Below are 26211 nucleotides of genomic sequence, written 5' to 3'. Positions count from 1 at the left end.
GGGGTGACGTGCTGCTGCTGGACGTTAACATGTGCAAGGATGGCAACATGGAAATGTTACAAGGTTTGTTTAGGGAGCAATGAGATGTTGAAGAGAAGGAAATTGAGCAAGGCAGATTTAAATGAGACATGAGATGATACAGAGGAACAAACCAGTCTGGTGGCCACAACTTGCAACACCATCCTGTTTGAAAAGAATGAGAGGGTCATCTTTATACACTCATTGGGTCAATAACCCCACGTGAAACCTCATCTGATGTGTTTGACTTAACAGGCCCAGATATGATGCAAATGAGAAATAAAGACTGCACATAAACAACATCTCAATAAAGTCAGGTGTAAGGAAGAAAATCTGATTTGTTTCTGAAATGGCTTAAGAAATTATTTGATTTTACATAAAAATGCTCATTTTAACACTTTAGATTTTACCCTCAAATCAGAAACAATTGTGTAGCCTACTTGTTAATATTTTTGAAATCATTTGCTGTTCTGTTTTGGCAGCTATGTGTTAATAAAATGCACCTTCTTAAACGTAAAAACTATAAAGTGATTGTGCAGTGGAAAAGTGCTGCAGCTACCATTAAGAACTTGTACCAATAGTTTTAGTCAGCCACAAGGGAGGCTTGCGGAACATTTATTTGAATGCGAGAACTTGCAATTAACTATAGAAAATATATATTTTCTGCTTATAAAACATGAGAACAAACAGTTGGCCTATATATCTATTTCTATGCATCATCTAAACTTTTCAACACCAAGAATCAGAATACAACAAAAGTCACATTATTTTTTCACACAATCATCTCTAGCAGTACACAAATGTAGTCTGGATTTGTTTTAATACATTGTTAACTGTACATATAAGGAAAAGAAACAAACACCATAATTAGACATTTTGAAATTATATCCCTTTTCATTAAGAAATGACGTTAATACCAGAATCATTTTTCCATAATGACGCATCATTTATATTAGATCACACAAAGAAATAAAAAAATAATTAAAAAGTTATTAGCATTGGACTGAGTCCAGCGCCCCCCGGGGTCCAGAGCAGGGCTCAGGGGGATGCTGGCGAACTGGGAGGTACCAAATAAGACAGCTTTTGATCATAATACTTAAAACATAAAAATACTATATTAATTATTACACAGGTAGAAGAACAGCGGCTTAGCAGTCTTGAATAGTTCAGGTACAGAACATACACAAATCTACCACTTCTTAATTTTCTTCATAACAAGATGCAACATCAAATTTCAAATCACACATTCACAATCTTTGAACATTTTCAGTACGAAAACAGAACAGAAAAACAGAGGGACAGTTTTCCTGCAACACTGACCACAGGAAAAAAAATATTTTTTTATATAAGTATATATGAAACATATATATTTTAAATTAACAGTCAAATATATGAGCGTATATACATAGTTTTACAAGGTAGCAACGGCAAAGAAGCTATTTGCAACATCCCCCTAAATCCTATCATATCAGATAATTGTAATAAATTATCCATGACATCTATTTGAAAGAAAAAAAACATCTTAAAACTACAAGTTAAAAGTCGGTCAAAATATTAGAGAATCATCTTTGTTTTCAAAAGTGAAATAAGATATTGCACCTTTTTTAAACCAGAGTACAATAAAATGACAATGAAAAACAGCATACAATGCACAACAGGAATTAAATAAGAACTATTGCCACTGGCTGACATTATTCCGTGTTTTAAACCGTGTAACAAAAATACATTTCCTGTAACAAAACATCACAGTTTTATTTCACTGAATTATGTAAAAGGAAAACATTTTTAAACACATCTTTTTTAAACAATGACATATGGTATTCAAGACTGCTAAGCACATAATCATGGTTTCATTTCAACAAAACTAGAAAAAATAGATCATATTGCCTTTTGAAATGTTACAACTCTTGGGTTCATTTTGGCGGGTACAATCTGAGTCAAAGACAGGAAAACATAGAAAAACAAAAACAGCTCTCTCAAGTCCAAAAAGGGATCCCAGATACTGTCTATCCAAAATAACAGTGTACACAAGCATTTAGTAACAAATAACTGTTCCTGATTTTTAGAAATATTACTTTATCATATAAGTCATTCTACAGCTAGTGTTTCTCACTAAGAAAAAAAGTCTTCAAGGCGTTGCAAATCTAAACCCCCTCCGTTAGAAAAGGGTTGGTTTCATCCTCAGTGATTCAAGTCTGTCCCCTGGGCGTCTTCTCCTAATGCTCCTGGAGAGGAAACAGTTTGCTCATCATTGCTTTAAATAAATAAACCCATCTGGTTACACTCACATTTGTTCATAAAAAATCTGGTGACATTTTTGATTTTCCTACTTTCAACAAATCACATCAGTAAGAATTGTGTAACAAAGCTCCACTGTGAAACAAACACTTAAAAACCAAGGGACTATCAGAGTTGCTGCAGAACTACTGATGGTTTTATCTGTGCTGTATTCGTTTTCAGTCAAATGTGCTAATAATTACATTTCAACGCTGATTTAATAAGTGACAGCTGTTTTTGAAATGCACGATTAAAAAAAACTAAAGTAATTGCGTTTATTTTTGACTGATATTGCAATTACGATATGATTCGCAATATTGGAGAGTTTTAATTTATTATCATACTCCTCTATCATTGAATAGTATATTGAAGTGATTATGGTGTTTTTTTAATAGAAACCGTACCAAACGGTAGAATATGATTTGTAGGCCCGGATATCTCTGCAGCTCCAAAATCACTCATTCAAATGTTACTCAACACATTTTTAGCCTTTAAGAAATATTGGGATTCTGGACATTTGAATATTTCACATGTCCATAATCACAATTTGAATATCATTTGAAGAAATTGTGCAGCCATAGAACCAATGGGCTTTGAGCTGATTGACAAGATAAGAAAGTATTGAGAAAAACACTAACATGGTAGTTTTTTCTTATCATTTATAGGATTTGTTATCTGCCAGCCTGATCCTGCAGATGTGTGTTTCTCACCTGAAGGCCCGGGGCTTGTGTCTGCTGTGCCTGGCCCTGGTTGAAGTAGGCCACGGGCTGCCTGTAGAAGTCCACCCAGGCAGCGTTGTAGTCAGGGTTAGAGCTCTGCTGAGACGCAGGACCAGTGCTCTGGCCTGAAGAGTAGGAGAGGAAACAACAGTAAGCAACAGACGAGCAGGAATCAAGAGAAAATAAGTCACACGGAGGATTGAGCTAAAACCCATCCTTCAATCCCCATGAGAAAGACTTCCAGCAGCTCTCACCCCAGGCTTTGTTGTACTCGGGAGCAGAGCTCTGGGCTTGGTTTTGCTGACCTGAAAACAAACCGGTTACATTTTGTTTTTTACAATATAAATCTTTTACAAACTAAAACTTTTATCCAACCGTTTTGCTGAACAGGGTTTTAAATTAAAGTTAGAAGGATTTATGCCTATAATCTTTCCTAAATGCATGATTGTATCAGGCTTGTGTGAACAGACAATAAAGAGTTTAAGGAAAAATAAATGTCTTTGGAAAAAGTTATAGAGTGACACTTAATCAAAAATATATGTTTCTCTTGCCTAGCTTTTTATAATACTGCTCCCAGTCCATCTGGCCCGTCTGGGATCCATTGTGACCTGAAAGCAGACACAGATAATACCAGTTACTGAGAGAGCGCTCTGCTTTTCACCTTCTGCTCTCATCTGTTCCCTAATCATTTCCATCCACGGCACATTTCAAATCTGTCCATAGAGGAAAGAGGTGGTTAGCCACAGGAAGCACAACCATCACAGCCTGCTGCAGACTTTGATTCAACTGCAGTGACACTCAACTGTGATCAAAATAAAATGTGCTTTCAGAGCCAAATGTATGGGCTTCATTCCTTCAATGCAGCTCAATTATATATCTCGGAAAGGATCATATTTCCTTTTTTTGGTCGAAGTGTCTTCACTTACTGTGGTCCTGCTGGCCTTGAGGCTGCCATATTTGAAAAGTTGTCCCCCATCCTCCGGGCATGAACGTCTGATTCCCACTTCAGAAAAAACAAACCGACAATGCAATGTGAGTATTTACCTTAGGAAGACATCTTTAAGGTGTGTTCAGACCAAACTCCAGTGAAAACGCACACTTGAAAGTATTACTTCACTTTTCAAATGACTACTTGTTAATCAATTTCTCATCGCATATTACATTGGAAAATATTTAGTTCATCTGGCAAGCCTTCACATTGATCATTTAATAAACAAAATGCATAAAAAGTGCTTTCACAGATGAGTAGTGCACTTTCAGGTTTACTGTATCTGTAACACATCAAATATACGTTTCAGGACTTACCATGTGATCATTTGGCTTAAGTCACTTTTCCACAAGCCTTCTCCCTTTTGTCTCAGAGCTTCAGGTGACCACTTATGGCAACCATTTTCTCTTCCATTTCCGATATTTGGACGACGTCAGTAGGATATTAACGCTGAATGCTTTTGTTACAGACGCATACTCAGTCGCCTGGTGCTTTGCTTTATTTGTAATCGGACTGCATGAATTTTCACCTCCGAGTTTGTTTTGAAAACAGCTTTACAGATGACGTTGTTACACTTAAGTCTGCTTAAGTGCACGTTGTTAGAGGAATGGAGGCTTACTGTTGAGGAGGAGTGGTTGGTCCTTGGTTGTAGGGATTCATCCCGAAGCTGCTGTTGCCTCCCATTCCTGGGCCCTAGAGCGGAGAAAGAGAAGAGGTGGAGAGTGAGAGACCACACTTGTGTTTAAAAAGGAAGCCAACAGGCAAGGTCAGAGGGCAGGGCCGGCCGCTGATGCACTCCATTAAGTCCATTTGATGGATTCTTTATGTTTAACCTCTGGTGACATCCTGCCGGCCACCAGGCCCACAGCAGCGCCGCAGCTCTCAGTGACATGTGCGCTCATGAATATCAGGACACACAATAGCGTTTCGGCCTGAGCCAGACCACCTACCCCAATTCTCTCATCGATCAGCTGCCGGGCCTTTTCCAACTGCTGAGGGGTGCCTCGGATGGAGAAGATGCGCACGTTGGGGTCGGTGTTGGGCGGCGGGTTTCTCTGCAGCTCCACGTGGGCACGAGACTGCTCCTTGATGTTCTTGATGGTTTCCCCACCTGGAAGAGCAGCAAGCGATAAGGAAGAATATTAACGACTGCTAAAAATTACTACTACAAATGTGTATTGTAGATTGATCTGCTGATGATTTCCCTGGTCTGAGGAAGTCAGAAGTTTCAGGAAGATAAAGAAAAACACAAAATCCTCACTTTGAAAAACCAATCAATTGTTCAGTCGGCTTCCCAGAGTTTTCAACCAATTGTGTGTCAATTGACTTATTGGTTAATAAACTAATTCTTTAGGTCCCGAATCATACAAACACACATGTTTTTGTATGTGGCTCAATACGGTTGTAAAAAAAAAAACCTTCTTGATATCAGACATTTGGGGATTTTGCTTCCTACATTTATTCTAACTTTGCAAAAAGCAACCATATGGCGATAATGCCTACTTTACATAGAAATGAGAAAGGAAGCAGGGTTTTTGTTGTCCCTCTTTTTACGTAGAAATGAGCTAGACACTATTAATGTTTTCATACATGTTGCGTCTGAAAACCAAGTGAACACAGACACCACACAGCTTGGTGTTATGCTTGTTTTTGGACAATACTCAGAATTGTAACCCCAGCTTTACCAAGTCTGTAATCAAATGGTTTCCTGAAGACGTGAATCTGCAACTCATTGATGGGGACCCTAACTCATCTCTACCATCTTCCCCATGTGGCATGAAGCCAGAGAGCCATCACACAGACTCCCTTCACTAAAGTGGTGCGATAGATGCTACCTTATGAAGACTCTGGCTTGTGTCTCTGCACTTATCTACCATTCTGTGGTAACGTCCATGCAAATCCGGAAACAATAGGAGACATCTCCTGCACACCTCCCCCCCGCTGCATCAGATGCCAGCTTCCCGACGTGTGGGGAGAGCAATTACACCAGCAGGGAGAAATGAAACATAGCTGGCAGGAGAAAAGGGGACAAAATTGAAGCGTATCCTCCTTCTGGGATATCGTTTGTCTCTTTTAGCCTTTTCATTCTTGACTCGGTGTTGTCCTGTATGATGAGAGGAGGGAGTGAACAGGGGGCACATAGACGCTACCCCCCTCCACAATACCCATCTGAACCAAAAAGGGCTGAGGGTGCTTCCCGGGGGGACACCGGGGCTGTCCCAACATCAATTACACATTTGTTCACTTGTGGCTGACACTCGGATGACCCTGGCTGACCTCCCAATGAAAACGCTCATCAAAAACCTCTCCTCCTCCCCGAGCCTATTCCTTGCTGCCAACAGACTGCACATGGGCCATTAACCCATTGTCAACCAAATGAAACTTCTGCCTTAATGAAGCCATTATGAGCTCTTCTAGTCAGACAGCAGAGAGCAATGAAGACCCTGACTATTCATTTCATGGACTGGGCTGTAGTGAGGGCAGATAATACCATCCTTATTAATGAGACTGGTTTAGTGAGCTGGAGAAAAGGAGGGCACACAAAAGTGCAACTGGTGACCGCATTCAAGGCAACGCCAATGGACTGGTTAGCTGCTGGTGGGGGAAACTCTCAGGCCTCCAGGGAGGAAAACATCCCAGAAGGAGTAACAAGGACAGGTCTAATGCAACTGCAGCTTTGCATTTGGGAGAATGCTCAAAATCAATATTATACTGAAAAGAGTATTTTCGTTATAAATATTTAAATCATTAAAGACATTGTCAGTACCTTTGACCAAGAAATAACTATGTTTGCCCCCATGGATAGAGTTGTATTGGTTCATTCCTATAACTATCAGGGAAATATAACCCTTTCATAAAACGTGGCTGTCTATGCAGTAGAAGCTAAAAATAGTTCTTTATATTTCTCTTTTTTTGGAGATATACAAGGCACACCATGATCAACTGTTAATCAAAGGACTCACACACAAAGACAGAACTGTTTAAGAAAATTCACACATGCAGACAGAAAATGCAAACTCCCCTATGTGGCATTGTGTAGCTCTTGCCAAAGCTCACTTCTACATGTTGACAGGAGGAGCTGGGCATTGAAGCAGCAAGCCTGGGATTAATAATGTTGCTGCTGAGTCACAGAACATTTGACTTGACTATTTATCTGTGAAGCAAACCATTTACACCGATTTGGCATCTCAAATTATTTTTAAAAAACTAAAAAGGCATCACACCACAATTCCACTTAAAGACAATAAAGAAAATAATTGAATTTTGGCCAACCATAGGAGAACAAAAATCCACTTGCTGTACAATCCGATAGCATTTCCCAGGGATGCAAACTCATCAGGTATGAAAAAGGTGACAAGGATCCGATCCCCCGACCCCACAGAATATCGGCTTTAAAATGAGGAATAACAGAGGATTTTAGCAGTCAGAACAACTAAAGCAGCAGTTAATAATAACAGAAACGTTAAAGAGTCACATCTAATAGAAATATATAAGCATTTATTTTTAATTGTGTAGCAGTCAGTTTATCATTTTGGCAGCACTGTTGAGCATTTTGAAAATGTATTTCCATGCCTCTGTGCAAGGCTTAGTCTGGCTTATCCAATCCACTTTATTTATATAGCACAGTTTAAAAACAGAGGGTTTCTCAAAGTGCTTTACAATGAACATAACATTATAATAAAATATAATATTACACGAATAGATAAAAAGCACACATAAGAAAAGATAAAAAAAGCACACATAAGAATAAACACAAGGCACATAAAGGCTAAGGACAGGCAGTAAAAGCATACAAATAGGTATGACATAGCTCAGACTGACTGGTAAGCGAGGGAAAAGAGGTGGGTTATCTGTATAGCCAGCCAGTGGTGTAAAGTAACTAAATTCATCAACTCAACAAGTACTATACTTGGGTACAATTTTGAGATACTTCAATGTTTTGCTACTTTGTTCTTCTTCTCCTCTACAGTTCAGAGGTACATGGTGTACTTTTCCTCCACTACAGTTCAGAGATACATGGTGTACTTTTCCTCCACTACATGTATTTAATACCTTTAGTTACAGATGTGGATGAATTAAGTGAAATATAATCAAGTGTTAAATCAGACTTTAGTTCCACCTGGAGTAAATCCACAAGCTACCCTGCAGTATACAAAGTCATTCAAACTAGCTGCACCTTTACCAGCTTTGAGAAGACTTTCATGATCAATCATTATAAAACATATCAGATATATTATTCTGAAATGGATCAATCTGCACAGTGACTACTTTTACTGTCGCTACTTTAAGTACATTTTGATGATAATACTTTTCTACTTTTAATTGAGGAACATTTTGAATGCAGGACTTTTACTGTAACCGAGTATTCCTACACTCTGGTACTTCTACTTTTACTCAAGTACAAGATCGGAGTACTTCTACTTTTACTCAAGTACAAGATCTGTGTACTTCTACTTTTACTCAAGTACTTCTACTTTTACTCAAGTACAAGACCTGAGTACTTCTACTTTTACTCAAGTACAAGATCTTAGTACTTCTACTTTTACTCTAGTACAAGATCTGAGTACTTCTATTACTCTAGTACAAGATCCGAGTACTTCTATTACTCAAGTACAATATCTATACCACCTCTGTTTATAGCCTATGAAAAAAACTATTAGAAAATGAAGCCTAAAGCTAACGTTAGCAGATAGTGACAATGTATGCTAGCTAGCTAGCTCAACGATTCATTAAATAATATTGCGATAGAAAAACTTCTCAGTGCACATCACGCTCTGCCGCTCTGACAGGGAGCTCTGCTCTGAACACCTGAACGCCCCGTTCTAACAGCTGTTCACCAGCGGTCCAGTCTGTGCCACAGTGACTCCGGACCACACAGTAAATATTAACGAACGCACCCGTAGGTAATGTAGCTGCTGAAGCTAGACCATCATCGCGGACAGGCAGGAAGATTCGAGCACACAGCTCGCGCTTCATTATAATATATAAAAAAAGAACACCATGCGTGTCATGATGGCACATAACAGCTCGCGGCCGCAGATTACTCCGTGTCCCAGACCCCCCCCCATACCCCAAAAATATTTTTATTGCAGATCTACATGAATCACACAAACGACCTATTTTGGATTCAAAACTGCGAATTTCGCCGAAAGGTGACAAGTTTGCATCCCTGATTTCCATCTCGCTTCAACAACATTAGATTGTTCTGTGGAAAAACTACTTTAACTGATAAGGGTAAAGAAATGTCAAACTGAAGAGTACAGTTGTATTTAATATTTGCGGTAGACTTCTACAGAGAAATAACACAAAAAGGGTCCTCTTATTAGGTTTTTTATAGAAATGTCCACTTTCAGGTGAAAAAACCCCTCCACTGTGAGATTTAACTGAAAGCAGAGGAAAACCTAGAAAGTGGACCTTTGAATTTCAGATTTTTAAGCTCAAAATTCATGACTTTGGTATTATAATGCTCGTTACGGCACTGAATTCATGGCGTAATAAAGTCTGAGCAGATTGGTGGGTGGCTTGATTCGTCAAGCTGTGTGTGTCTGAAGGGGGTCAAAACGGAGGGGCAATGGGCTGCATATGGCATCGTAAAGATATTAATCACCGCACCCTTTAAGGGGCGGCTGACAGCACCCAGACCCACCGCCATCCCGACCATATTGGCCCACTTCATATGCTAATGCTCAGAGAGAGGGACGCAACGCCCAGGTTTATTTGTTTCCCTCTCCCCACTACATGCACAAAAGCCACTTGACATTTCTATTGCCATGTTTTTATCTTAGGTAAAGAGGCCCACTACACACACACACACACACACACACACACACACACACACACACACACACACACACACACACACACACCCCCCCCCTTTCCAATGCAATGGTCAATGACTTTTAAATAGCTGGCAATAGAGTGGGCATGAATAGCCAATAAGCTAATTCCTCCTATTCATTCCCTCGCTGCACTCTATTGGGCTGAAAGACCCTCATTAGATGCCAGGCAGCCTTCCACATGATTGAGGGCTGTTATTATGCACCTTTAACAATTAATGTCACATTACACGCATTATCCCCGTCATTAAGCCCTTAGTGAAGCCAATGAATGCCACTTGTGCTGTATACATGAGCCCTGGAGAGAGAATAGGAGGGTGGTCACTCACCCCTCCCCTTCTCATCAGTTTCACGCAGTGGCCGAACACCAAACGGCTTTCAGTTATTAAAAAGAGAAAAGGCAATCTGGCGACTTGCATTATACCCTTATTAAGAGTTTCATATTGATGGACTCTATTATTTCCCTCAGACAGCCAGAAACGGATTAGCTCAGGCACGCTCACCCCTAAAGCAACTTTTAAGTGAGCTAGCAACAACAACAACAAGTATTGGCTATATGCACAAAGAACCACCTAACGGTTCACTGGGGTGCCAAATAGAATACTAGAAACTGAATGGAAATATGTTCTTTACCTTTGCCAATCACCAGTCCACACTTGTCAGCAGGTACTGCATATGTCACCTCCTGCAGTCCTCCAGAGCCTCCACCTGCTCCTCCTCCTCCTCCTCCTCCTCCTGCTGCTCCTCCTCCTCCTCCTGCCATGTTGCAGTCACTTCGGCCTCTGCGTCCCAATACACCTCCAAACCCATCTCGCTCCTACAGGAAGGGACCCAGAATGTATCAGAAGTTGGATGAAAAAGTTCAGACTCCCTGTATACATTCCTTACAATTTAGAGATGATTTTTAATGGATATTTAACAATGGCATTTATTCTTTATTTAAAACTCAAACAGAAACTTTTGCAGTTGATTTTTTTTTACCAAAATAACTGCAATAGTGGGTTGAATTTTCTTTTTTACATTTTAAATTCCCTTTGGTGGAAGTTTTCTCTGGGCTTGCATAACCAAACATCTTAAGAAATGACCAGAAAACAAACAAACCGTAAGACCAAAAAGTAAGGTTTATTTTGGCAATGTGCCAGAAAATGGTTGCATCTTAGAAACTACAAGGCGCAAAATTAAAGTACAACATCAAAGATATTCCCACATATGTAGTTCGGAAAAACATTTTTTTATACGGAATACATTTTCTTAAACACAATGTGTTTTATTAATAACAATTTTATATTTCATGTGATCTAATAATGACAGTGTAGCATTTCACCTTTTTTAGACTACATCTAGTAAGTTAGCACAAATGAGTTAACTGGACAGATGTTTGCAGAAGGCAGAATCACTAACCTGAGCAGTTTGGACCAGTTCATTGATGAGATGGACCGCATGGTGGCAGTGGTCGGGCTGGCCCATCACCTGAGCAACTCTGTCAGGACTGACTCCATCATCTGGACCACAAACACAAGGGACACAGAAGGTCTTTCAATGCTCCGAGATGAAATACTAATTAACTTCCAAGTGCTCTAAAATACAAGTTAGTTAAGTCAAATGAGCAAAAGACATATATATTATTTTATTTTATTGACTTGCAGGTTTACATTTAAAAACGGAGTGAGTAGTGAATAAGTGCTAACTAAAGTATTGGACATGAATAAAAATCTGTCCATGAATTATGTGTGAGCTCAATCACTACAGCTGTAAAAGACTTTCACCAATTAGTATTCCCAAACAAATGACACAAGCTGTCTTTAATGCACAGATACATGTTTTTGGGTTTCGAGATTAACAGGGCGACCAGTTCAAGAGATTACACATTACTACTTTTAATTATATTAACTACATTAGGGCGGGTTTTTATCTTCGTACCTTGTTTGAACTGGATCCTGACCCCAGCATCGTTCTGAATCTTCTTGATCATATCTCCGTTCCTGCCGATGATGATGCCAACAGCAAATCTGGGTACAACCACCTGGAACGATAAGGACAGTGAGAGGAAAGTCATAGGAGACAAATGTATCTTAGGTTGATAAAGTGATTTCTTACATCCAGACTGCTTCCACCCATTTTGGATCCAAAGTCTGCTCTGCCGACCCTGAAGTCTCCCTGGTCCTTGTCTCGGATCAGCTTCACCACAAGTTCACGGGCTTGCTATAAAAAAGACGCATCTTAATTTCTTATTTCTATTTATTTTACACAATCAAATATTTTGACAAGGATGTGGAACATAACATAAGTCCAGATGCATTTCTCTTAGTAAACAAAGATGTTTTCAAATGTTTTAGTGGAACACTGAAGTCATAAAATGTGTAAAATTGAGTGTAAAGTGAAAGCTGGTGACACAGTGAGCTCTTCGGAGACCGACCTGCACTTTGTGGGGATCCCCCGTGATTCTCAGGGGCTTGTCCGCTCCAGTGGGCATGGGGTCATCCTGAATCATTATCATCTGCACTCCTGTTCTCTCCTGCAGGGGTACAATCACACACACCAAAGAGTTTCCTGGGGCTCAAAACACTGTTCACTCAAAAAAACAGGTTTTAAAACCAACAAACAGACAAATTCCACATTTTCAACATCCGGTCCTGGAGGCTTTTGGAAATGTGTTATCATTACATCCATTTCTTATAATTCCACATCTTTTATTGACTTTGATCCTGAAGCTGGATATCACCAATAAAAGAACATGGGTCCAAAACATTTTATAACTGGATCCAATTCAGAACCAGATGTAGGAGGGCATCCCCTTTTCAATGTGCTACTCTGCCAAGAATGTAGTTTAAATAACTGAGACTCATCTGCTCCTTTATATTACTTTTACTAAACACAGCTCTACTATAGTTGTGTGTTTATCGCAGTCTGTCCCCAATGATGGTCAGAGAAACGTTTGACCATTGTGCCCATCTTTAGAGTTGCTCTGTAGTCTATAGCAGGGGTTCCCAAAGTGGGGGGGTCGCGAGATGATGACAAATTATTATATGTATTATTATTAATAATAACAACGTGTGCATAGACATTTTTCAGGGGCGGACTGGCCATCTGTAGAATGTCCCCGCAGCGAGGCTCCCCCCGTTGACAATTCACGTGGTGGGAGGTCACCAGTCTCTGGCACTGTTATTTTGGGGGTCGCGGGCTGAAAAGTTTGGGAACCGCTGGTCTATAGGACAAAGTCCTCTAATATATAATGTTATTTTCCACATTGACTGCAATACCTTATTTGACCTGAACTATGAATTCTTTATTTTCACAATTGTTGCCCCTGAATGCCAGTTTCTTATGAGGAAAATAAAACAAAATTATAATTATTTTATTTAAAGTAAAGGCTAGGGGGCATATTTATTGACTTTTCAGTCCGTGTCAATAATATTAAAAATGATTTTGGAAAATAGCATATATATGCCCCAAAGGGAAAACATCTTAATCTGATGACAAAGAGAAACTACATTTTGAACCCAGACCACTAGATTAAAAAAGCCTCATGAAAAATGAAGTTATGCTAAAATGATAGTTTTCGGTAATTTGGCTACGGTGTTTATAGTCGAAGCTGAGGTTGAATTCCAAAAGTTAAACTGACTTAAGACCTACTAGATAAATATGGTTGTTAAATGCATGTTTTTACAGTAACTTCTGTACATTCAGTGCAGTCCCACACCTGCAGCTGTTTGATGGTCTCTCCTCCCTTGCCGATGACCAGGCCGACCTTGTTTGCGGGGATGAGGATCTGTTGGATCGAGCTGTTGCCGTCCATGTCGCTGTGGAAGCCGGGGCCGTACCGACACTGCTCCACAATCTCACTCAGCAGCCTCTTGGCCTGGCTGTCGGGGGAGGAGCGAGAAACACATTTGTCACCTCATACAGACTACACACAAAAAAAACATTTCCCTTTGTCAATGTGAAAGAGGTGTTCAGGTGATTCAGTGACTGATGAGGAGCAGATGTGAAAAAGATTAGGGTTCATGCCCTCTGTGTCTCAACAATAGGGCACACTTTCAGTAAATCTGTCAAAGTTGAGAGGTGAGACTTACTCAATGTTCTCTGGGCTCCCAGTCAGCGTGCAGGGCCGGTCCAACATGCCTCCACTGTCTGCAACAAAAGACGCACAATTAACTAACTAAGAACAGAGGTGAAAACTAAAAGACTCCTACAACAGATTTGAATTACTCTTCTTGCAAACTGCTGTTAATGTTATTCTGTGACCCAAACAGTTTTATGTTGTTCCTTTTATGTCAATTATATCCATACCAAAACACACAATTGTGCCTCATTGGACATGATTTAAGGTGATTACAAATAACTACTTCTTCCATTAATTCATGTATAAACAGCCTTCTACTTCCAGTTTTCAAACATTAAAAGCAGGCAAATATGCAAGTGAAGGAACAATAAGTAAAGAATGTGATTCATGTTTTCTACATAGAGTAAAACCAACTACAGACCACATTTAAAAAGGACACATTCAGCTGTGGGCAAACTTGCCTGCTTGTTCAATCTAAAAACAACAGTCACAAGACTAATTAAAAATGATTATCTGTTGTTTACTACACTGTAGTCTGATTACTGACGCTAACGGCCCGTCCACACACAGGCATGAAAAAAATCTTGATGCTGGGCGTGTCTGAAGCTTGGCGATTTCACGCGCCCAGGCGACCAACAACCAATCACATGAATCTCCCGCCCCCGACATACAAAGCAATAGCAATGTTAAAACGAAGTAAACTGGATATAAAATCCCCAAACAGGCGAAAACCTATCAGTTTCACCCACTGTCTCTGCCACCTCCCTCCATGCCTGGTTCCTCCGGTTTGTATCCCGGTAAATAGTTCTGGTCGTAAAGAACCGGGTGATTTGCTACCGTAATTTATCGTTTGGAATATGAGGAAATGAACTGCAGTCTGGCTCTCCCAGCTTGCACGCGGTTTGATTGGCTAGCGCTTGTCCTGGCGGGATTTGCATAAACGGGATTTGATTGGCTGATGCCAGCTTCGAAAGCATCGGGAGCATCAAAAGTTGAACATTGCTCAACTTTTGATGCTCACGATGCTTGCAAAGCCATGCTCCGCTCCCCACAATGCAGTTCGGCAAAGATTAAAAATCTTCTACGTCACCCCATTCAAGTGAATGGGCGAAGCTATGAAAGATTTTTTTCATGCCTGTGTGTGGACGGGCCGTAAAGGCTACAAAGTGCAACATTGGCGTGGACAAAAGAAATACAAGATTCACTGATCAGTATTGAAAGCTCAGTTCGATACACTATTGATAAGAATTGGAATCATTACACCCCCTAATAATTGTATTCGACCCAAACCAGAGATTTGTTGAACACACATTTGCATAAACTTGAATGGATATTACTTTTGAAAGGTGTAAATGCAAAAAGACTCAAATCTTTCCAACACTACGAAAGGTGAAAAATACAACCAGTCTTTAAAATGGCCTCACATTTTACTGCCTACTTGGTGTGTGGTGGAGGCCTCATTTAAAGCCATGTTTATGACCCCTGGTGAGTCGATGGATATCATAAAAGAATCACACTAGACTCAAGGAGAAACGGGGGATTTAAATAATGTTTTTAATCATAATTTACCTGAAGCTATCTGGATTTTACAACCCGATTCCAGCTGAATTCTTGAGATCTGCTCTCCTCCTTTTCCAATGACTATAGAAGAGGGGGAGAGAACACACCAGTATTAAGCCTTTTGAATTTAGACAGGGGCCTCAGGCAGTGACCCAAAAACTGAGTAGAACGTCAATACTGATGATTACATGTCAAACATTCATTCAGACTATAATGAACCGAAGAGCTACTTACTGAATCCCACCATCTTATCAGGCACTTTGAAGTCTTCTGTAGCAAGAGCCCTGGGAGAGATTAAGACATGATCAATAACACTGGATGACCAAAGAAAAGAAAACCATCTCAAATCAAAAAGTAGGGCCGCTTTTCTGAGCGGAAATGATTTGGGCTGCTACTAAACGTCATCATTTATCGTATTGGTTTATTAAATGTCATATTGAATAGTGCACAGTATAATTTATTTGAGCACAGTTTGACTAATTCAATTATTTTGTCTGACCAACATCTAAAAACAGAGTTTACTTTTATATAGTCAATATGAAATAGTCACTTTTGAGAAGCTGCCACAACCAGTGAATTTTGATAATACAAATAAAAATTCCTGATTTGTTGAAGTTGTTGATTACTTGTATTACTTATATGGACTAATATTTTCAGCTCTAAAAATATAATTCTCTGGCAGATTTTTTTTATTAAAAGTTTTTGTTTACTTCCAAAATGTGAATCAGAAATCCTTTAATCGTCACACAGAGAGGACATTTACAGAGTTACAGAGAAAGTGCCAAACATTTGCTGCTTACAGTTTTCTCAAATGGGAAAATGACGATTTGCAGAGAGAAAAGTTAGCAAATGAAAAAAATCAAGTGTCTTGCAATTATAGGGCTGTTGAGAAAACACAGAATAATGCATCCTAAAACTACTGAACTGAGGCACAGAGTAAACACCAGTAATACATAAAGGGCATTTAAAGGAACATAAACAGGGATGTGAGTATTTCTGCTCACCTTTGATGTACCATTGCACCAAGGTGGTTCCCTACTGAGAGAGGTGAGAAAACAATTAAAATGTAAGATCATGGTTGAAGATGAATACTACTTTGAATATCTGTGGAAATGACACTGAAGCAGAATAAAAAGAGTGAGTCATGTCTGGAGGGGACGGGAGCAGATGGATATGTTTCTGCCAGTCCTTCGTGTTTGTGTCTGACCCGCAGCGGGGGGCTTTCAGCCGTATGGTAATCAGGCCTGTGAGTGTTTGAGTGAGTGTTTCAATCAGAGCCGTTCAGAAGAGAGAGAGTTCAGGTCAGCGGCTGCTGGTCCTGAATTGAATTTCGACATGTAGCATCAGGCAAGGGGCCTGCAGGGTCAGTGGAGGATGTGCTGCCATGGACGTGAACACCTGAGTTGATATCTAGCAACTTCAAATCAATTTTATGGTCGTTTGCACTGATTTCACTTCCTCTGGAAATGCACCGGGGTTAACGCTTGAGAATGGAACAGCTATGAATATAAAGCAGGAGGTGCACCGAATTCATACAAAGAGAAGACGGTAAAATAAAGTCTATTGGTATACTTTGTAGGGCTGAACCAAGTGTCCCTTTTTTTTAATCCATTTGAAGATTCTATTGAGTTGTTTTTTTTAATTGTCTGTGGCCATATTTTGAAGATATCATCAGCAAAAAATATTTTTAAAAAAGGCAAAAAACACCAAACAAATAGGTCAAATATTTTTGAAAATTACTACATCCTTTTTTACAATATACTTGGACTTTTTTTTACTTTATAACACTCACAAATATTAAATATTGTGCCGCCCACACTGGAATCTAGTTTAAAAAAAAGTATTATACTAATTATATTGGTGTCAAAAAATTATAAATAGAAAAGCATTACAAAAACGTTAGAAAGTTGATTAAAAACAAAAATTACAACTTTATGTATTATGTTTTGAACTATTTGACTAATTCAATAACTTAATAGTGAGCTAACTCAAGAACTAGAAAGATACCAATTCTGTTATTTCACAAGTATTTGTGGACAAACTTCAAAGAAGAAAAACTGAGGACAAATGGTTGAAAACAACAGTGCATCAAATAAAGATAAACCAGAACTGCAACAATGTATCTATCCATGCATTCAGTGCTGGACATCAGTCAAACAACAGTGACAAGATAACAGGAGGACGGGATAAATGATGACCGCTTCCCCTTCATGGATATGAGACGGATCAAATCTGTGTTATGTGTGCAGGCACAGCAAGTAGAATCTTCTTTCACTACACTGCACCGTCAGATACTTAATACTCCAAACAAATATGAAAACACAAAACCATGGCTCTAATTTCAGAGTGAGTAGTAACTGTGGCTTCATTCCCTCCAACACATGTAATGTGCTTTATTATCCCTCCTTGAGATAACATTTAAAGTGTACCTTGTTGAGTTGCTGACCACTAGGTATGCAATGGAAAAACCCATTGTGCGTTTTGTTCAAAGCCAGGTATTTGCATGAAGAATGTGTCAACAACTCAATGGTGGTCAAATTACTTATCCATTGTTGTGGTTCCTTATAGAAATAAAACCAGTTTAGTTTATTTTCCATTGGCTAGTCAGTGCCCACACACATTACAAATCTAGTTTGTAAGTAGAGATACTAAGCAAGTAATCAGTGTTGTCTGTTGATGGATAAAAAAAAAAGAGTGTCCCTACCTTCTGGAAGAGAAGACTATCTATCAAATAAATAAATACTTTGCAATTATTTCATAAGCAAACAAATGCATCAGCACATTAGTAAAGACTAAAGGGGACACATACATGCACGTTTTAGTGAGTTACCAAAAGGTAAACAAAAGGTTGTTATTATGTAGGGGCCGTTTTGCATACTTAACAAGTCTCAACAAAAGTGAAATGCTACATTGGGATATTTCCTTAATTGCTCCAAACCATCACTGTTGAAGCTTTGGTTTGAACTGAAATCGTGTTCATTCACAACTTGACTGGTAAGGGAAAGATCCTTCCCAAACTGAAAAAATAATAGTCTGAACAGCTAGAAAACTGTCACTTTTCTACAGAGACTAGATAAACATTGAGAGCTTTCATATAGCAGCATGGTGTTTTCTTTTTTGAAGATGTCCACATTTATGTTAGAAAGGATAAAAGCTAAAGCATTAGAGTGGTTGCGAGTATATAAATATATCAGGACATTCAGCCGACATGCACCCGTGATAAGCATGTGTGTGAGGGCTTACCTCCATTGTCTAGTGAGCGCTTTTGGCCTCCAAAGCCGTAGAGGGAGGGGTCTATGACCGGAGGGGAACTGTTCATGTTGGGCATCTGGTCTCCTCCCATCTTGGCTGCCATCTGGAGACCCAACACAGTAAGACAGATGGAATAAAAGGTGAAAAGTGGATATGTGATGATATTCTCTTTGAACGCACATTTCCTTTCAGAGACAACCCTTCATGATGAAAGTGACACATTCTCTTTTCTTACTGCTTTCTTAAAAGCATCACGTTTGCTGTGAAATTGTGTTATCTTTTTGACAGCAGCTGAAAACTGCACTTTGTAAATCATTACAGCAGCTAGAAGGAGACTGCTGTAGTTCCTGTTGAGGCTACCGCTGCTTTCCACAAAACATTCGTCATGGGCCAGCTATCACTGACTAACATCACTTTGTTATGCTTGCACTGACAGACAACACGGATCATCACAACACGTCAATTACTAAAACAATTGGATTTGCTTGTAGACAAGTTGCAAGAAAGTTACAACCAGTTTTTACAATTAAATAACTTTATCAGACGGCAGAAAGAGAAGTGGGAAAGTTGACTAAATGCAGCAAAGGAGGAAAGACGTTCCCCCACATAAAACTTCAAGACGAGTGCATTACGGCTAAGCTTAAGTAAAAACCAATATATGTCTACTTTTATAATGATCCACTTGCCAGCCTAAAGTAGATGCTTGAGCTGTGCCGTGATGGACATTTAAATCTGCACAAGAGCGCCAACAGCATTTTCCACTACCCGTTAATCTGCCACCTCTTCATCCACACTAAAGTATAGCATTTCAGAAAATTACACAAAATTGACATCTGTGCCCGACTGGAATTTCTTTCACAATATGAAAATATCTTGACAGCAATTAAAGTCCTCCATCACCTTCAGGGATGATTATCTACTTCAGAGAACCACCGGTGGAAGTGAGAGGGGAGCGGTGGAAATAAAGACGCAGAAAAGGAAGCAGGTGTGTGGGGTTGATGTTTTCCATTACTTTTCTGTAGCTGTGCATGTCAAGCAGCCTGGAAAGCATTTGAGATGGAAAAATGCTTACATTTTGAGTGCAATTAGTGTTATTCCCAGATATGGTTAACTACAGCTGGTTAGATACCCGAGAAGCATCTACCCGAACACCTGCTGGTTTTAAAACCCGTTTTTTATTACAGAAAACTGTAGGTGTATGTTTTCATTGTTTTAACAGTATTTTTAGCAATATATTGAATTTATATCCCAGGTTTTGTTCAGAAGATAAAGGGATCTTTTTATTATTATTTACAAGCCTAAGTGACTTGTGGTGATCAAATGGCTATCGAGTCATCATTGTTCTGCACATATCTATTGCTTGTTTAGTGAGAGGCAAATATGAAGTAATTTTCTTTCTTACGTTTATCATAAACCAGGGCTCGACATTAAGGACTGCCCGATGGCCATCTAGTATTTAGCTCGGGCATTGACGCCTCACCTGCTGGTTGCCCGATCGGCAATCTATTATGCAGCTCGCGGATCCAGTAATGAGTGAGCCGACAGTAAAACTAAACCTATCTATAACTAGTTTAGGTAGTTTGAGAGGAAATTAAAATAGCTACGTGTGATATTCTAACCTGAAGTGTGTGTTTTGTCCGCTCACCGCTGCATGTGATCATGCAGAGCTGCGTGTCGACTCGTCAGCAGCAGCTGATCTCTCTCTCCCGTCAGATTAGACTTCACTCGCGTTTATGTCCATATCGATCAGATCCAGCTAATGATATGACTACCTGCTTATTAAAAGACACCTAAACAATAAGCATCGCTATGCAACCGGGTGAGGCCGCAAAGTATAGCGCAGCATTATGCATTTGTTTACATGCCCACCGGAACCCAGAGGCATTACCAACAGATCAACGCACAATCAACCCATACAGGACATATCTTTCTCCACATTAAGTGTTAGACATTATAATTGACTATTCTTGTCTGTCACATACTCTTCTTGTCTGTCAGATAAGTGGCACAACTGAAGCGGAATTGCTCTAAAGGGAAATAATTTTGACCGGACATTTTGACCGAAGAGATTTAGATTTGCCGGCTAACGGGAACTCTGACGTCACCCTTTTGTGTGCTTCGCGGATGCGTTCGGCTCCTCTCGACTGCTGCTCGGTCAGCTTCCGGATGAGGAGGCATTCGTTCGACCAACTTACAGTAGATAACATTACAAACATTTTTAACAGGGGCCATAATAGTGTAAATAATGTTTGTTTTGGCAGTTATAACTGAATGTAATGTTTTCTACTTTTTTATATCTGGGAAGGCATTTGCCTTCATCAGATGGAAAGTGTCTTGACCAACAACTTAAGCATTTCTTATAGCTATGCAGGGCATGCAAGCGAGCAAACACAAACAAGAACAAACAAACAAGTGAAATGAAGAATAAAATTGAAATTGTACATTATAATATTGTGGTGGTTGATCTTATAATTCAGTCTAGAGAATGCACCAGACAGCATCTCAGACCTGCAAAAATCTAAATTTTCTAGGGGGAGGCCCCCCAAACCCTTCGTGCGTCATTTCGTCCGCGCGCATTTTTCAGGGCAATCTCTATTGGGCTCAGGGCCATCTGTAAATTAGCTTAGATGGCCCACAGGGCCATCTCCCAACATCCTTAATGTCATGCACTGTAAACACTTTAATCCAAATGCATTGATCTGTACAGAGCCCAGCTTGATAGCACCTTTTACATTTTAAAGAGGTTATATATTTGTCCTACGCCCTAATTACGCAAGACAATGTCCACAGTGGATCAATCTTAAATGCACGATTTAAGTTATAGTATATACACAGGAAGAAAAAGAGCTTTTACAAAAAGATGCCAAGTCTAATCAGTTATCTCTAAGCACCACAGCGCAGCAGTGTCAAGTATTTATGAGCCAGTATTAAATCACTTTGATTAACTTTTTCCTCTTGTCAGAACAACTAACTGTTTATTTGTCTTTAAAACATAAATACATAAATATGAACAACAGAATAGTGCTGTATTAAAAACAAAGTAAAGGGACAGAGAGCAGCAGTGGGATAAAGGGTGAAGATTCAGACGTGTCGGGTTGTAATCTTAGCTGTGATTTGCCGTTTCTTATTAACCGACTGAAAATGAGGAAAGACAAGTGATTCAACCATTTTGCTACCTTTCAGGTGTTTCACTGTGGCAGGACCTTTATGAAAACATTACTGTTGACAAATGTGGTTTTTATTTATTTTTTTAAGTTTAGTGTAGACTGGGTCTTAAGTATAATGATGAATTAAGCTCGTTTGAAATCGCATACAGAAAACAGAAATCTTTCTTTATATTAAAAAACAACAACACTAAGTATACATATGCACTAAGCCTGCCAGCTTAGAGGATTAAAGCCCTTAAACTAACTAGGACAAATGTATCTTGTCTGATACGGATTCACTCGAGTGTACCTCAAATTATAAAAAGGTGCATTTTTACACCCCCACCCGCCCACCCACCCACACACACACCAGCGGCAGCAGTCTGGTGGATTTAGTGGCAACAAACGCCTTTTACAAACCTTCTGACAGTTCAAACCTGTTGACTTATACTGAGGCCTCTGGGTAAACACCACTGAGGATTGGATGAAAATCCTGTGACATGTGGTCTCATGTGGAAACCAAAGTATGTATAGTTTATATTTAGGGTCCACAAACACCTTGTCCATTGGGCAATGTGGCACAACTGTTTTGTCACCAATCTACTTCACTATTCATGACACTCACTACTACTACTCACTCATGTGGTCTTCTTTAAAATAATGTACTTGTATGTTTATTATTGATTTACAGAGAGCTATGTCAATCCTAGTGTTTAAGATTGGGATAGGTACATTTAATGACACAAAGGTCCTGGAAATAAACATAAATAAATACACATAACAGCGACAAGCAGGAGGAAGAACGCTACAGGAAAATGATAGGCTTACTGCCTAGGAGGTCAACATCCTGTGATTTAGGCTAATGAGTTAATGGACTTTTTGTGTGCTTTGGTTTTGCCAGCTCTAATAAAAGTTAGGTAGTAAAACAAACACTGAACATTGGATGAAATGCATTGCAAAGCAGTGCGTGCATCTTAAAGATTTAAATATGTAAAGAATCAAAGAACAATCTTCCACTTCCTATTTTTGAGACTTGTGCCACATGGATGTCATATGATAACATGCAAAACCACATGACTAGTTATGTTTCTATAAGGTAAGTAGAGGTAAATCCACAAATTACCATCAGACACAAATGGGCAGACATAAATAGCCCTTTAAAAGGGGTTTTTATGCAAGTTATTCTGAGGTTTATCTTTGACTATTAACGTCAGTATCAATGGCTTTCTGCAATTAATGATGCAAGAGTGAGGTTACTGCCCACAATTTAATCTCGTATAACCTGTTTTATGATTGCTAAGAGGTGACATGTTCCTGCACCAGTAGCAGCTTGTGGTTTTGATTTGACATCTTGTGAAACCGCTTATGATCATATGTGTGAGAAAGTCTAAGGAGATGTCATAGGGGGCTTTAAAAGCATCATGACATACACTTAGACATGTATGTGAAATGTCATGTTTTAAAATGGGTGTATTAAAATTAAAGCAAATGTGCTAAATTATTGCTTAAGATTAAGGGGTTCAAAAATGCAGGGACATTTCATTTGTTCATATCTTAAAATATACACAGGGGAGCTCAACTGGTAGCAGTATGACTAAAGTCCAATTTACAAACTATTAACAGCAGCAGTGTGTACTTATCTTCTATTACAGCATAAGTACTGTGACCCTCTCTGCTAGTCACTACTCTCTGAATATCAGGTAAACAGGGGAAGAACTGAAATACAGAAAGCTTTTTAAATGAAATGTTCAGGTATTTTCCGGGCAGCAATGGAAAAATCCAAGTGAGCTCAACAGGAGGAGTGGAGGGGGGCTTCTTTGAACAGATGACGTTACATTACATACATGGCCTTACTCCAAGGCTGCTGCCATTAGGACACAGAGTACCACACACGCTAGCTAGCTAACACAAGCTAGCTTCCACACGTGATTTATATTACGCTGAAAATACGCAACACGTTTTATACACATGGTTATTTTTAAGTTGCTGAAGGGAAATGGTGGAGTGTAAGCGTTAGTACTGCATGTGATCACTGATTAAGCTCAGTGCGTCTCTTTAACTGGGGCAACAGCCGGTTATACTTCAGCTAACTGAGGACTTCAAAACTAGCAAGCTAACTTTTTGACAGCGTGTCCAGGCTTCGTGTTTAACCTCATTATCATCTTTGGTCACGTTGTGGGTCGAGCTGCAGGGTATCAAACTTCTGATAGTAAGTTAGCATGCTAAGCTAACTGCAACTTATGTGGCTTGACAACAGGTTGCAGTTTGTCGGCTTAACTTACAAAAGTTGCACAAACTTCGACATCACAAGAGGCCTTCGTGTTTTTGCGTGTGACATGGCTTTGTGTGGTGGTTTTGACAGCTTTGACACGGCTACTTAACACGTCTTCTGTCCCGAGTTAACTCTAATCTGTCCCCTCAGCTATGCTCTCTAGGCTACTTAACGTTAGCTTGCTAGCTAGCTGGGTGCATGCATGAGGAGTGTTTGTAGTAAGGGGGTCCTGGGTGACCAAAGTCCTGCCCAGCCCAGCTGTCAAACCCGCTGTCTGCGGTCCGAAAGCGGTAACAGTGTGTCCGGTTTTACCTGTCGGACCCGGCGTATTGTGTCTGCGAAGTCATCTTTCGTTCCGGGCTGAGCCACCGAGGCCTGTCCCTGAACCAGCTCCGCCATCATCATCATCCGCCTCGGCAGCTGAGAGCCACACTTTAAAAAAAAAGAAAAAAGGAGCTGCACACGTGCCATGCCAAAGCATCGCGAGCCACAATATCTCGCGAGATTCATTTTATACTAAACTAACTTTATTTTTTGGTAAAATCTCACATTCAAAATAAGAAATGGATTGACTGTAAACCAAATGTTCCACATGTTTTGTTAGAATTACAACAACATGGCACCACCATTACAAATTAGAAGGCTATATATTTATATATATTTATACAGTCTATGGCTATAACCCAATGTTTGTGTGTTTGATAAATATTTTTACTTGAAATGTTACCATCACAATTTTCTTTATATCTCTTTCTTTATTTCTTTGAATATTTCCTTTTTTTTTTAAAAACTGTTTATGTGGTTAACCCTGTTTTGTGTGTATATAATGTTTGATGTATAGATTTTTTTCTTAAATAAAGTTAAATGAAAACATGTTCATGTTCACCATAACAAGAGTGTATTTTGTTTAACACAAAATAAATATGTTTAGTTACCATGCCTGATTGAAATTTATTTAATTGCTATATTGAATTGTTTAAAAGTCTTAATAAGTGGGAAACTAAACAGTGTAGGGCCTAATACAAAACAGAATCAGCTTGTTTAGCTGCAGAGTTTCTCAAAGCCCAATATGATATCTGGAAAATTATTTTTATTTTTGTTCTAAACTTAATTTGAAAGATATTTGAGTTTACAATGTTATTGAAATACAGGGAATCAGCTTATCATCATATTGGAGAAGCTGGATCCATTTCAGCCTCAATATAGGCCTATACTCAATTTGCTTAACTTTCCATACATGTAAATAGTCATGAAATAAAACAAATTAAAACTATTATTAGAAAACAGATTATAAGAAGACATAATTATATACCAACATCCAGGATGTGATGCTTACTGATGCCTTCATCAAATTTCTCTTTGGACTTTCTGTCATTCTGAGGTTACACAACATCAGCAAGAGTTGCTTTCCAAAATATTGCATTGAGCCTATATTTCTAAATTTACTGAGTTTTTTTTAGTGTTGTAAAAAACAACAACAACAACAACAACAACAACAACAACAGAGAGCCTCAACTTACATCACACAGCTCCCTCTACAGAGCCACATAGATGTTATAAACATATTTTTGCTATTTATAGGCCCTAACAACGCAAGCTGTCTAGTCGGAATAAAAATAAATCCCATCTAACACAACAGAATGAACATTGTGGAATATTGTTACTTTTCTTCCTTGCTGAACATGTGGAAACATCTATTGATGCACATCTGGAAAATGCCAGCAGCCAGACAGAAGAAAGTAAAATTGCTGCACATTTTCAAACTGTTTATGCAAAACTGTTCCTGGCCCATAAATTGTATCCAAACCTCAATGAGAAAAGTTTGACCTTAAATGTGTGGTCCAACAGCTTTAGAAACAGTTATTTAGGTGTTTAGCTTTTCTTCAGGAATAACGCATCAGGATCATTTTGGGACCTATGAATAGTGGTGCCTTCTACCTGATATTAAAGGTTTCAAATCTATCAGATCTTTTAGGTCAAAAACATGAAACGGCATAAGCAATAAAAGTAAATGCACTAGCCTAAAGCTTATAATATATTTGATAACATGTGCAGTTTGCTAACACTGTAACTGCAATA

At 39.2% G+C, this 26211-nt stretch overlaps 1 protein-coding gene across 2 annotated transcripts; it reads right to left on the bottom strand.

Annotated features, from left to right (window-relative positions):
• Positions 1 to 821: 821 nt before the first annotated feature.
• fubp3 (far upstream element (FUSE) binding protein 3) lies at positions 822 to 24583 on the bottom strand. 2 transcript variants are annotated; one of them, XM_034095892.2, is made up of 19 exons: positions 24445 to 24583; positions 18706 to 18817; positions 16467 to 16500; positions 15697 to 15746; positions 15472 to 15543; positions 13913 to 13970; positions 13540 to 13702; positions 12256 to 12354; positions 11937 to 12041; positions 11760 to 11862; positions 11241 to 11341; positions 10473 to 10656; positions 4953 to 5113; positions 4622 to 4695; positions 3941 to 4020; positions 3566 to 3622; positions 3269 to 3319; positions 3006 to 3139; positions 822 to 2243 (listed from the first exon to the last, which is right to left on the bottom strand). In XM_034095892.2, exons 1-19 carry the CDS (start codon positions 24538 to 24540, stop codon positions 2235 to 2237), a joined length of 1743 nt encoding a protein of 580 aa, XP_033951783.1. In that variant the 5' UTR covers positions 24541 to 24583; the 3' UTR covers positions 822 to 2234. The 2 variants fall into 2 exon arrangements, with proteins under 2 accessions (XP_033951783.1, XP_033951784.1); XM_034095893.2 differs by having other exon boundaries at positions 3941 to 4017.
• Positions 24584 to 26211: the final 1628 nt, after the last annotated feature.

Source organism: Pseudochaenichthys georgianus, chromosome 12 (genome assembly GCF_902827115.2).
Source record: "Pseudochaenichthys georgianus chromosome 12, fPseGeo1.2, whole genome shotgun sequence".
Lineage (NCBI taxonomy): Eukaryota > Metazoa > Chordata > Actinopteri > Perciformes > Channichthyidae > Pseudochaenichthys > Pseudochaenichthys georgianus.
This window is presented reverse-complemented; position numbering and strand designations above follow the sequence as displayed.

Coding starts and splice junctions, on each gene's coding strand:
- fubp3 (XM_034095892.2), bottom strand. CDS start 24,540: ATGATGATGATGGCGGAGCTGGTTCAGGGACAGGCCTCGGTGGCTCAG. Junction 13,971..15,471: donor TAAAATCCAGATAGCTTCAG/GTAAATTATGAT, acceptor CTTTTGTTGCAG/ACAGTGGAGGCATGTTGGAC. Junction 4,021..4,621: donor CCAACCACTCCTCCTCAACA/GTAAGCCTCCAT, acceptor TTGTTTTTTCTG/AAGTGGGAATCAGACGTTCA.